At 37.7% G+C, this 13,691-nt stretch overlaps 1 protein-coding gene across 1 annotated transcript in view; it reads left to right on the top strand.

The window, feature by feature from the left end:
- Positions 1-13,691, top strand: part of LOC137850821 (dynein axonemal heavy chain 5-like) — a 147,919-nt gene that overhangs the window by 127,984 nt on the left and 6,244 nt on the right. Inside the window, exons 73-74 of the mRNA XM_068671256.1 lie at positions 4,609-4,741; positions 12,344-12,552. Of these exons, the coding sequence (XP_068527357.1) occupies positions 4,609-4,741; positions 12,344-12,552 (342 nt within the window). The remainder of the gene's footprint in view (positions 1-4,608; positions 4,742-12,343; positions 12,553-13,691) is intronic.

The following is a 13,691-nucleotide window of genomic DNA, read 5'->3' as shown; positions in this document are numbered from 1 at the left end:
GTTAGCAGAATCTAGAATATAAAAAGTTAAGGAGCCAAGTGAAATTAAGCTTACAGGTATAAGGAGTGAAATGAATTATGTGAATTCTTTATGTGATATCTGAAAAAAAAGGGAATAAGTAAGTTTTATTGTTTATAAATTTAAGTCAACATTCAGGACATTATTACTTGTATTCAGGGCATTATTACCTATTAGATTGGCTTACAAATCCTGAAAAACTAAAACTAATCTACTACATTGTAAGAGACTGATGGAATGTGTCAAAAAGAGTTCTTTCGCATGCCTCATGGGATAAGAGCAGTAGAAAGCAAAATGTTCGGTAGTCTTAGCAGTACCAGTTGGGTTTGCTTTTAACAGAATATTGTGCTCCAGAAAGGCCACTACGTGGTAGTCTTCAAAAATCCAGTTATGCTGTCAATGGAGAAAAGGAATGAGGAAACAAATGGAAGTATAAGGAAACAAATGAAAGTAATTAATATAAATCACTCTTCAGGGAAAGTGGTTGGTGCCTCTGCTATCTTTGTCCAGTTCCTGTGACTCCACTGAAAAAGTGTGGAGCGAATTTGTTTGCAGTGAGAACCCCAACAGAGTAGGTTAGGGATGGATGATACTGAAACTATTTGTGTGCAGACATTGAGAGCTCTGGATGGTACTTTCCCTTGACACATTGTGAAATCCAGGCTGTCACACAAAGTCCTCAATTTCTCAATTATTAGCCTTTGATATGCACGATACATTCTTCTTCTTTTGTTGATACGTTCTTGTAATTCTTCCTTTCACCAGTCAAATAACTGACCAAATGTTCACCCAAAAGACAATAAACAAGTCACTTTTGCATGCTTTAGCAGACTTCAATTTGATACAGGTGATGTAAAAGCAAAATAAACCTTCTTCCTGACCTAAAATTGTTTTTTTCATCCAAAGGCAGAGGCAAGATGAGGGTTCTGCATAACCTTCTGTATAACCACATTTGCTTCTGGATTTTGCATTACAGGTAACAAAGAGTTCAGTGGTAAAATGATTAGGTCCAATCAGTCCATGTGAATGAGGATAGGTGCAAGAGTAAATGTCAGCCTATCACATGCAATGGTTTATAATGAAAACACTTGTAGCTTGAAAAACAGCTTGTTAGGGAATAGACATGGAGATACTCCAAAGATCCTGCACTTTATTGGCTTTTAACCCAAATAGATAGCAATGTTTTATTCCTTAAATATTTTTGTAGTATTGATTTTGCCTTATCCTCCACCAAGGTTACGACTAGCAAGTATTAAAAATCATTGCATGATAGTTCATCTGAGGACCCAGGCCTGCATTAAGTTTTTAATTAGGGTATTTACTTTGGTCTAACTTTAGTCTGGGTCTGTAGACTGAATACCTGTTAGTGGCTGGAGTATATTAGACTCACTGAAGCATGCCTTTTGGGTTAGTTAATTTGAACTGAATCCAGTTTGTATGCATGGAGTCTACTTTTCAGTGCACTATTTTTCCACAAAATGTGCAAAACATTGCTCATCTGAAGTGAAATACTAATGTAGATGTTTTGTAAGGTGCCTTTGGTTTAGTTACCAACTCTATCAGATATGGTGGTCGTCCAGCCCTAGACCTTCAGCTATTTTCCTCATATTTCACTGCCAGCTTCCTTCTATACAACGGGGAAGTGGTCTTTGACACCACTTGAAAAGAGCTTTGCTTGGACATGCCCCGAGCTTTTCTTTCTTATTCAGACCTCTGACATGGGGAGAAAAATGCCACCTTGCAGAATGTCTCACTTCCCATTTCTGCTGACAAAGGGCATAGCAAGTGAATGGGCCTAAATTAAAATTATAGCATTTACTCAAAATGATATGCAGTTACTGCAACGGTATGAGTTTGGCAACTGCTTTTCTGCTGAATGTCCTATACAGTATGCAGGTGGCGACCTGAGGACAGATAAGAAATGTGTATAGAGGAGTCTCATACAGTAGAAATGTACATTGCAAAATCATGCAGGCAGAGCTATTAAGATTATGATTTTATTTCCTTCTTTCTTTAAATCACCTTGTTTTATGTTAGCTGACAGCTACTTTCCTGTTGAGAAGGAGATGTAGTAAGTGGGCTTTATGGAATTAGTATATTAATCTCAGAAAGGCTATTTTAGTTAGTGAGTTTTGTCTTCGATTTTTTTTTTTTTCCTGTCAGTCAGGATCCATCTCTTTGTGTCATAATAAATACAGCACTGGCAGTAAGTCATCTGATTGCTTGATAAGAATTCTAATACAAAACAGTCAATCATGCCTCATAGCTGGTATTTAAAACTAATCTTAACAGCAAGGTTTCCAAGAAAGGTACTATCTGACACCTAGTAGTAATCATTGTAGTAATATTTTAGAATGCGTATTTTATCTTCTCTTTGAAGTTGCACAAATAGCAACATTTTGGGAAATATCTTCCTTAACAAGATGTTTCATACAATTTTTCCTCAGACAGAAAAAAATCGTACTCTACATTATGCCTGGAATGAACACATGCTCTGCAGACTAGAATAATGTATATTTCTTATTTAAAGGACAAAATGCATAAACTGTATTTCGTGTAATCCCTTTCTTATTAGTGTCATACACTAGTCTTGTAAGTATTCTGGAAAAAAAATCAAACTTTTTTTTTTTTTTTTTTTTTTTTGGCTAGAGGGAGAATAATCAGTTCCTGTGAAATCTTCAGAAAGCAGATTTCCCTGAATTTTGTCTGAAAAAAATGGTAATACTTCATTGTGTAAACTACCCAAAATAAGTTTATTGTCTGAGGTCTAATCTCATGATAGTGATTTTAGTAGTTTTTCTCCTTTACAGGAAGAAACACATTAACTCAGTCTCTAAAATGAACTGTCAGGCTGCAAAGTATTAGCATAATTGGCTGGCACCTATTTCTGAGACATTTTGTCTGGCAAACTCATGGGTCTTTGTGATTAAAATATAATGAATAACCTTGCTGATAACTGTCTCCCAAGGAGAACAACATATAAAGTTAAAATAAAATGTAATTTGTTGGGCTTGAAGTTAAAACTTGCAAAACAGAAATTGTCAAAGCATTTACTCATTTATGCTAGCAGTTATAACTACTCAACTACTATATTTATCTTGCAGAGATGTGCTCTTTGGTATAATACTAAGATACGTTGTAGTAAGTTTTCCTATGAGTATATAATGTATAGTATACATAGTAATGCGTGCTGTCTTCTTCCAGATGCATGACTGTACGCTCCCAGATACAATGATGTATCTGGGAAAGCACAAAGCAAAATTGGGTGGACTTTTGGCCTTGATGAAATAGCACTTGTTATGCCAAATTTTGCAGTTTCTCCTTAGCTTCAGTAGAATTCCAATGATGTTCTGTTCTTTGAAAGTAATAGACCTTCCAGCTCTTTCTTCATCATCTTTTGTTAGTAAGCTCAAAATAAGCTCTGAAATCACTTTAGCAATCTGATTCTATGGGTCAGTTATCTTTTGATGGCCACATAAGTATATGGATTTCTTATCTTATTTTTGCTGCTTGAGATCTCTTTTCGGTTCCAGAGTCACCCTGTAGAACTTCACCTGCAAAATAATGGAGTGACTATGGTAAAGATCAGGGTTCATGCTGCTTCAGTCTGAAGGATGAGGCATGGGGCTGAGTGGCAGCAAGTACAGACAGAAGGCCATTGGCTTGCTGAGAGCTGTTATAGCAGGAATGAAAAACACTGTAAAGTCTTACAGAAAAGATTTCTGTAAAAAACGTTGTACTATTTGAGCTGTAGGCACCATGATTTCTGCAGGTACTACTAAATCCTCTCTCATGCGCTAATGTGATCTTTGTGATCAGTGATCTTTGATAAACATGAAGCATCCCGTATATACCTGAATCATAGTGTAGCTGCATGATACGATAAAGTAAGAGAGGGGATGCTTTTGCTATGTTAGCGTTGACATGTCTTTAAGTAATATAGACAACTAAGTCATTTTGAGAATGTTCTCTCTTAAGTATGTGTGAAACTATTGTCCTTGAAAATTAAGAAATCTGGGAGATTCTACCTACAAAATTGTACACATACAGGTGTAACAATGCTGCACCCATATTATTCCTAGCAACCTAGCAACACCTTGTCTTATGAGTGAGCCACATGCTATTGGATGTAGCACTTTTACATATCCTGTTTTTTATATATCATTCTGCTTGTTAAGTTAAAGTCCATTTGTAGCATCATTTCAGCTCTGCAGGGCAAGAAGAGGTGAAAAAGCTTACTTAGCACAATGTGGAAATATGAAGTTACCATAAAACATGCTTTTGTATTACATATGATTTTTATTATTATTATTATTTTTTAAGTTATAAGACTTTGGCCTAGCAGGGACAGTAGGAACTGCTGGTCCCTTCCAAAAGAGGGAACTTTCTTCCTTAGAAAGACAGAGCAGCTCCTTTTGGTGAGCTGATGAGTTACATTGTGCTAAATGTTACAGCTGGCCCAGGACTTGCCTGGCCATCTGTTGCATAAAAGTTCCTTTTTTCAAGAACAGTGGGATATAATTGAAAAAACAACCTTTTGCTTTCAAAAATTACTGTACAGTAGTATGTATTTTCATTATTCTTGTTTAGGTGAAAGCCCAACTTCAAAAGATGGGAGCTATTCAACCCATGAATATATTTCTCCGTCAAGAAATTGACCGCATGCAACATGTTATAGCAAGAGTTCGAACAACACTGACTGATCTCAAATTGGCTATAGATGGTAAGTGGCAATATGAAGAATGATGCTATTTAAGATGCCTTCTTTTACTACTAAAAGCTACTTGTGCCCTGTTACTAAATATATGTTTTTCCCTCCTTCCCTTCCTTTCTCCCTCTTTCTCCCTCTTTGCTCTTTCACGTTCTCTCCCTGCCAGCCTTTTTCTCTTTTTCCATCTCTTTGTCATATTACTGCTTATTATAACCTTAATAGCCTCCTGACTCCATCTCCAGGGACATTTCACCTTAATTTATTCTGTCTGCATGTGCTCCAGTATTGCAGTTCACTGTGTTCCACAGCATGACTGCACTTCTGTGATTCACTCTAGGATCACTACAGAGCTCAGGGGAGTTGAATTGTGTGATTAGGTCCACAGGTCATGTGCCAGAGTCATTTATGAAATTAAGCCAAGACATAATGATATAGAAGAAGGTAGAAGTGTTGCTTCTAAGTAATTGAGAGACAGGGTGATCAGGCCAGGTGGTAAAGACTCTAAGATGAGATTTGCAATGTTCATGAAACTGGTTATGCAAAATGGGATGTCTCTAAATGGAATCTGAAGTGAGTAGGAGTGCCAGTGAAAAGGGAATGACAGGGTTTTGCTTTAGCATCACAGGAGGCAGGCAACAGCACACACTCTCTGTCAGAGACAGGCATATTTGGCTGAAAGTGAGCAATGGTGAATGTATTTAATGCAAATCTAGAGAGAAGGTGACTAGAAACAGATGGAAAATTTGATCAGAAAAGGAATGAGGGAAAAGAAGGAATGATGATGTTACTGCCTGCTTTTTGTTTTCACTTCCTATTTTGTTCCTCTGTTGAAATAGCATATAATGTTGCTCAAGCTTCTTGAATTAAGGAGAATTAACGATAAACGAAAATGAAGCAGGAAGAGTTCCACTGGTTAAGATCTCACCCAAGTCTGCTATTCTCCAGCAGAAAGGCAGAAAATATCTGAAAGACAGCAAACTGTCCCAACAGGGAGAAGGTCCGAGTGCCTGAAAACTAGTTCCTCCTCTAATGGGTGATGACAGTACTGTAATCTGCCTTGCTTGCATTTTCCAAGCTAGAAGAACCAATTGCTCTCTGATTCAAAATTGAGAGGAAAGTTCCCTTGTATATGTGTGTAGCATCCCTTTTCAAGTAAATTAGAATAATGATTTCTATCCAAGAAAGAATTAATCTTTCTTTGATCATGACAGATATATTTTAAGTCTCAAAATGTACAATATTATGCGGAGGGGTGGATGAGTAACATAATTTATTTGCACTTAGTATTCAGTTGCACAGTGGGCACAGTCCTCTACCAGGTGCTTAATCAAGTTAATGCTGTAACTTTTGTGCAATCCTCTAAAACACAATAATTTTCTTAGGGACATGGCAGTTAAATATAGTGAAAAATTGCTCTGAAAACAAAATGGGATGTATAGTTAACAATACCAATTAATGGCTTCTGGCAGATTCATGATGCATCAGATGCGTGTGGTAGTGAGTTAATTAGCGGATGGAAAGAAAATTTAGACACGTTCTCTTGCCTCGGCAAAGAGGAAAACATGAAGCTTTCTCACAATAGATTTTCTCCCCAGACTAGTCAATCAGAGCCTCAAGCCATCTCTTGTGCTGCTCTTTCTTTACAATGAGATAAACCGATCTGCCTGCTCAAACAGGTTGTGCGAATTTTGACATCTGCCTTTGTCATACATCTGGCTCTGGCTTCATGAACCTGTTAAGGCCTGAGCAGAGCTCCTGATAGCCAGTCCAATTTTTCAAACAAATATCGTGTTTTAGATTATAGCTTCTATCTTCATCTGTTGAGTAGCTCTGTGAAAGGTGTTCTGAATATTTGATTCTGCAGGTTGGATGTGAATAGAAGGACTTTGTCATCTTGCTTTTGATCACTGCATTTTATCTCAGATAATACATGTATAAAGCCCCCCTTAGTGACAGCCTATGTGCAGCTGAACATGAGAGTTGTTGAGGGAATTAGCAGAACCAGTCTTGTTCCTCTATTTGGAGGGCAGATTAAGCAGCATTCAGCATTTGGGAGGGGTGAGGATGCTCAGCATGTGCCCAGCATATTTGTTGGCAACCATGCCCAAGCCTGCATCTCCACCAGTAAACTTTGCAGCCCAGAGGGAGACTTTTTGTTTGGATCAAATTGTAATAATTAGATTGGAGCCGCACTTTGTACTCTCAGTTATATCCCAGCCATTAGTTCTGTTTTAATTACTTATTGATTGCCCAGAATTTATTTCACAGTTGGTATAATACAGTTCCACATAAATCAGAACACGGCAATGATGACTGTCCTCTCAAGTGACCTAAAGAGAGACTATGTTGCAAAAAAAAGAAATATTTTTAGACAGGAGGAAGAAGCTGTTTTCTCATCTTTTCATCTGGAGAGTAGTAAGACATGGGGATTGAACCAAAACTCTAGATCCTAAAGGGATACGATCTTGAGCCCCTCGCAGAGGGTGACTGTATTTGCAGTGCAATATACAAGTTATACAGTTCCTGTGTAGATGCCTTGCCTTTCTTCTGTGGAAGGGTACATGCCTCTGGCAGTGAATATTAATACCATAGCTGTTTAACGGGGAGTGGGCACTTCAGACCACCTCTGCCACTAATGAAGACAGTGTCTTTAACTGCAATGAACAGTAACGACCCATTCAGTTACTCCTAGTCTCTGGTGCAGTTTGCTTGAGTAGGGAGAAACTGCATGCTGGCTCTTTGTGAGGTTGGTGTGGGGGAGGTCATCTTGTTCCTCCATGCACTGAAGTAGGAGTGGTAAGTGTTTTGATGGCACCTAAATGTCTCTTCTAGCAGTGAAGAAAGTGACAAGGGAGATTCTGTGGGAGTCACCGCTAGTTCCTCATGAGTGGTTTCCATGAACCTCAGCAGTGGATTGTGCTTGCAGTAGCACTGAATGTTTATATTGAATCCTTGGTGATGGAAAAAAAAACACAGCTTTTAATATGTTTTATTTACTGCTTTTTTATCTACGTAGTATTCTGCTTAAAAGCCTGTTATGTGAAAGAGGTAAATGCTTAGCTCATTTATTTATGAGTATATCTAGATTCTACTTTGATCAAAAACCTACATCCACTTGGCATTTGTTTGTGGTACCTGATAACTTCGTGTTTTCAAACGAAACCTTTAGAACTGCCTACCTCATGACAAGTTGAAGCCATACACGAAACCTTTGATTTGTTACCCTTGCATGTCATATATGCATGTGTCATGTGGTCACAGAACTCCTGCTTGTATTTATGCAGTAATTGCAGAGTTAGGAAGAGGAGTGCTTTTCATGTTAACAAATTTCCTGAGAATACAGCAGCCCCTCTACAAGCTTTCACGTGACTACTGGTACGTAGTGATTTCTACATTGTGTACTGGCCCAGGAATTTTGTTCCATACATTTAACTTTTTACTTACAGGACTAGCATTGAACAAATAACTATGGGAATCATAAGACCAACATAGAAAGGAAAGGAAGGGGAATAAGTAGAAATAGGAACTTCAGAAGTCACTGTGGCATTTGTCATGGAGAAGCCCTACCAAGCTTAAGCAAGCTTTTCACTGAAACTACAATAAAGCACCCATCATTACAAAGCTAGCATACTTTCATGCATGTAATGCATGCCATACATAACCTACGAACCAGGACTTGATTTGCTTGATTTCATCTCAGTCATTGATTTGCTACCTTTTTTAAAAAATATATAATTATCTGCTTTTAGTTCCTCACCATCCTTGGACTGCACTGATAGCCTGTGTGCTGGCCTTAGGTGTTTCCTTTTTGTCATTCATCAGAGAATATTTTGGAACACGTGGGACTTCATGTAGACATGAGGTAACATATACTCCTACATACCTAATAGGAATCACTTAGAAGTCCTAGGTCATCTACACAACCTCATGTTAGGCCCCTGGAAGAATGAAGTAAAGCTTCACTATTTTTTAAACTCAGAATACTGCAATTTTGATAGTAGTGTTTTCATCATGTTGCTGTAAGTTATTTCCATTCATTGTACCTTACAAGGGGAGTATAACTGAACTCCAAAAGAGCCCAGAGCATTAGGTCATTATTTATTATAATCTGTGGTGAGAAACAGAAGCTTAGGAACCTATTCTTTCTAGAGCACATGGGAAAGACAGTCTCCCACTAAGGGTGGGAGTATCATCTTCTTCCCAATGATTATCACCTTTTCTCAAAGATAAGATGAAACTTAAATGGGGAGGTTATGTTTAGACTAATTTTGGTTTAAAAACTGCTAAGACTAATACAATTTTAGTTTTACTTGTTGGCAATAATCATAGAGTTTTGGACTGACAGGTCTTGGACCCTTACCTTAATGATCCTTACAGTGTGTGTGTGGAAGGCTTGTAGGGATCGTCTGTGTATTCCACTTTTGGTTGAAGATTTTATTTAAAGATGATTAAGAGTACTCACTGAAGACATGAACGTAATGTAACAACGGGGAATTCGTCTGAGAAATGGGAGGGACGAGTCTAGCGTGTCCTGAGGCGTAGTTACTCTTGGCTCAGTAACTCTCATCCATTATTTACTTCTCATCCAGAGTGCCTTCTGTTGTCTTTTACGAAGTGTGGTGTATTATTTCTAGACCTCTCATTAACAGTTACGCATACTTCCTGGCTAGGAAAACTGCTTAGAAACACATTTTGCACATTTAGGAGAAAATGCCACCATTTTCAGCTCATGGTAGGTGTGGTAGCAACTACATGAAATAAGAAAGTTCCTGGTGCTTTCTGTAGACAACATTATACCTTTGGAATGAGTCACCCTAAAAACAGATCATCTTAGAAGAGCAGACTATTTAATTATCAATAAAAACTATAAATTCTCAGAACCGAATAGATTTGTTTGATTTATTTGCTACACATCAATTGGATAGATTTGAATGTGGTTTGGAAGTGAGACGGTATAAATTTAGAGCAATGAAGAAGGGGAATCCTAATTTCAAAGCTGTGTGTACTCTGCAAACAGTATAGTTATAATACATATTATTTTGGAGGCACCAAAATTCCCTAACATCTTTAACTGACCCGACCTTTCATCAGTCATTTTCAGATGAGCTTTATTCCATTCACGAAAGGGAATACCGCAAAGTAAAAACCCAAAATAACCAAGTTATTTACAGCTGGCCTGTGTGATTCATAATACTTTCCAGACTGTCACATTAAGTTCATAGGACATTTGTTCTCTTCATATGGTAACCAGGGCTCTGATCTTCTCACAAGTTAAATGTGAGGAGTGCATGGTGTTACACTACTCATTTAGTTTATCAAATGTTGTTTTCCAAATGCATTTATCACCATTCTCCAGAAATATACTATTATTTTTCTCATGTATTACCGATTTCATTTCTGACAATTATTTATTTTTTTATTATTTTTATATTTGTCAGAATATTGTAGCTGCAGAAATGCATCCCAACACCCACAGATGTCATTCGGTGTGCTGTAGTGCTGAAATTCAAGCACTGTATGCTTACTGCCAGAGCTGACGCCCACTCACTAGGAATATTTATGCAACTATATGGCCAAGGCCAGAGCTGTGAACATACCTCATCCTCAAGATCTCTTTGGCTTAATGTTCTCAGCAGCTGCTCTGAGTCATAACAGGCAGCTATCCTGAGAGGTTTCACCATACTTTGGGGCAGAGACTGGTTTTATCTCCGTACTTGAAATGCTCCTGCCTGCCTGCAAGAAGAAGGGAAGAAAATGTGGCTCTCTCATGACTCGTGTTGCAGGAAAAAGTTGGCTGCATCAGCCTGAAAAGAAGAACCACAGGTTCTTTCCCAGTTCAGATAGTAATGATCCTCAGGGGTAGCAGGGGGACTCTGTTTACTTGTTTTCTGCCCTCACTAAGACTGCTTTGAAATTGAAGCCAACATGCATTGCATGAATTGCTTTCTACTTTTTATACCTCCAGAGGGCAAATCAAGTGTATAACCTTATATTACATTTTTTGTAGGCCAAGGAGAGGTGACACAGAGTGGCTTCTTCCTTAAACGCTGGTGCTTTTAGTTTTATGTCAGAGAACGTTTATACCCAAATAGGCTGTTTATTGTGTTATGAAAGATTTTTATATATCCCAGAACACAAATCTGAACCTCACTATGAAGCTATTACAGAGATTTCGGGATAGGCCTGATGTGTTTGCTTTAGTCTGTATTGCTGCAGTATTTTAAAATTAATTAATTTAATTTGGTGTGCTGTAGTTTTCTCACAGCATTTCTTGCACAGAAAGAAATGCCCGTAAACAAGAGCAGGTCATTTGTGACACTGAGGGGCATGGGTTAGTGATGGGACACAGTAGGTCAAGTTGATTGTTGGACTTGATAATTTTGAAGGTCCTTTCCAACCTAAATGTCTCTATGATTTTGATTATCTGCTAGAATAAAATGAAGCCTATTTGACATTGATATGTAGTTAGAGAGTGCCAGATTTGCACACAGTATTATACATGTGCTTAGAGTAGCCACTGCATTCATCTAAATTAAAAACTGGTGTTTTGGTTTCTGGAAATTCTTCTTTTTCACTCAACTGCCAATGTCAATGGAAGGAAGGGACTTGAAACACTTACTTATTACGTGCATCATTTCCATACAGGTGTTCAGATGGGTTGCTGCAGCTCTTGTTTACAGTCACCCAGACTACTTCTCTTTTCTTTACATGTTCTGTAGTAGAAGCCACCTGATCCTGTTCGGCATTTTAAAAAACCCTTGTGGCAATTACAGCAGTTCTGTGTGTATGACGATGCACTGAACATTGGTATTACATGAACATATAATCAAAATGGAAGCTATCAGATCAGTCTCTACAATTTATTTTAGCTGGAATATAGAAATTATCCAGAGGCATGGGTCATGTGCCTGCTCTTAGTACCACTGAGTGTACAGACTGGTAAGATCTAAGAACTTCTGGAACATGGAAGGGCAAGTATCACAGAAAAAGCATAGGCTTAATAGCTGCCAATATTTTAATGGAGACATCAGTACTATGCATGGAATACATGAGCATGCACTGCAAAAAAAAAAAAAAATATATATATATATATATCTTGTCTCTAGATTTATTCTACATAGAATTTTCCTACTGGGAATCTTGATAATGGAATTGTACAAAGTTATCATTAATAGCAGTGAATTTCATGAATATAATCGCTGTCAGTACATGCTCAGGATGAAAGTGAGTTACATGGTATATCTCTATCCTTGATCATGTATTTGGGAGACATTAAAATATATTAAAAAGTTTTAAAGGATTAATCACATTCTGAATGCGTTGCCAATATAATGAATATAAATATTGTGTGTAAAGGAGAAGGAATTGTCTAAAAACCCCTTTATTTCTTATTAAAATACCAGAAGAAGTATATTTTATCTTGCCACATTTTGTTTGAATCAAGTCATATAAGTTTGTGCAAATTAACTGCAAACTGATAAGATTTCAATGCAACAGGTGTGCAATTAAGGGACAACAAAAGAGGGTTTATTAGACTCAGAATGTCATTGGAAATTTTAATTGCCTTTGTGAGCTAGGGAAAAGTTCATTCTGAATATTTTACTTATCTTCCAGGAACCATAATTATGTCCGAAGAACTGCGAGATGCATTAGATAATATGTATGATGCTAGAATTCCAAAACTGTGGTTTAGGATTTCCTGGGAGTCTACTACTTTAGGATTTTGGTTCACTGAGCTTCTTGAAAGAAACCAGCAGTTCAGCAGCTGGCTGCTGGATGGCCGACCAAATCAGTTCTGGATGACAGGATTCTTTAATCCACAGGTAAGTCTGCCAGGTTGATCTAACTACCGTGTAACAGGTAAATTACACCTTCAAGCTAGCACGATCAGGACTAAGTGTAATTTTTTTAGCATAGCTATCAGTTAAATTAACTTCAAAATCTATTGAAGAAATTTTTGCTAGACAAAAAATAATGTTACTGAATTAATGGAATGCATCTTATGGTTGCTTTGATTATAGAATGGAAATGGGGTGAAAACATCTTTGCACATTTCCACATTTTCCTCATTTCCACATTCTTCTCATTTTTTCCCCTGCTCCATCTGTTTTTCATTCTTTGCGTGAAAACCCCTTAAAGTACAAAACAAGGTAAGCTTGAAAACTTTGACATAGGAAAAAGACATTTGGACTTCACTCTCAACCCTTGCAAATCAGTTCCTTGAAATGGAAGGCTTGTTATTTATACCATCCCAAAACAGTGCCAGACTTCGTCTGGAGAGACATATAAAAAATACAGCCCCTGCTCTGCACTGTAAAATGAAATTAAAAATCGACACAGAATGAAACACAGAAAAGGAAACACCTGATAACAGAGTTAAAAGAGGTAAAGCATACATATCTACGTGGTGCATAGATCCCTTGTACAGATATCCACATTAGTTAAAGCTTTTTATGATTCACAGATGTTTGTGGGAACTGTGAATTGTGGAAGTGAGTCATTGTGAGAGCATCCAGCCAACAGGTTTCTGTGGAGCCTTAGCAAAGAGCTATTTTAAAGATGTATTTTAATCTCAGTACTTGTTAGCAATGCAAAAGCTAGCTGAAACAGCTGCCTAGAAGAGAGAAAGCAACCATGGCAAATATTCTCTAGCGCTATTGCTGGGAAATACTCATCTATCATCTAGCCTGTCTGTCAGCTGTCTGCCCATACAGCTTTATAGCACAGAAGTGTGCTCATAAAATCCCTGAGCAAAGGGTTCCCAAGCTAAAATATGAAAGAGACTAGAAGTAGGTGTAATAAAATGATTACGCTTCTGTACTTGATTTGTTAACGACACTAAAATATTCCAAAGGAGCTCTTGCAATGGTCAGGCTGGATGGAACCCTGGTAGACTCTGGGTTTTGTTGGTGTTTGATTTTGCACTAGAGATGAGGAAGAGCTGACACAGATTTTGTACTGG

This window comes from Anas acuta, chromosome 2 (assembly GCF_963932015.1).
Source record: "Anas acuta chromosome 2, bAnaAcu1.1, whole genome shotgun sequence".
NCBI classification, from domain to species: Eukaryota; Metazoa; Chordata; class Aves; order Anseriformes; family Anatidae; genus Anas; species Anas acuta.
Note: the sequence above shows the minus strand (reverse complement) of the source record. Positions and strands in the feature narration are given on the sequence as shown.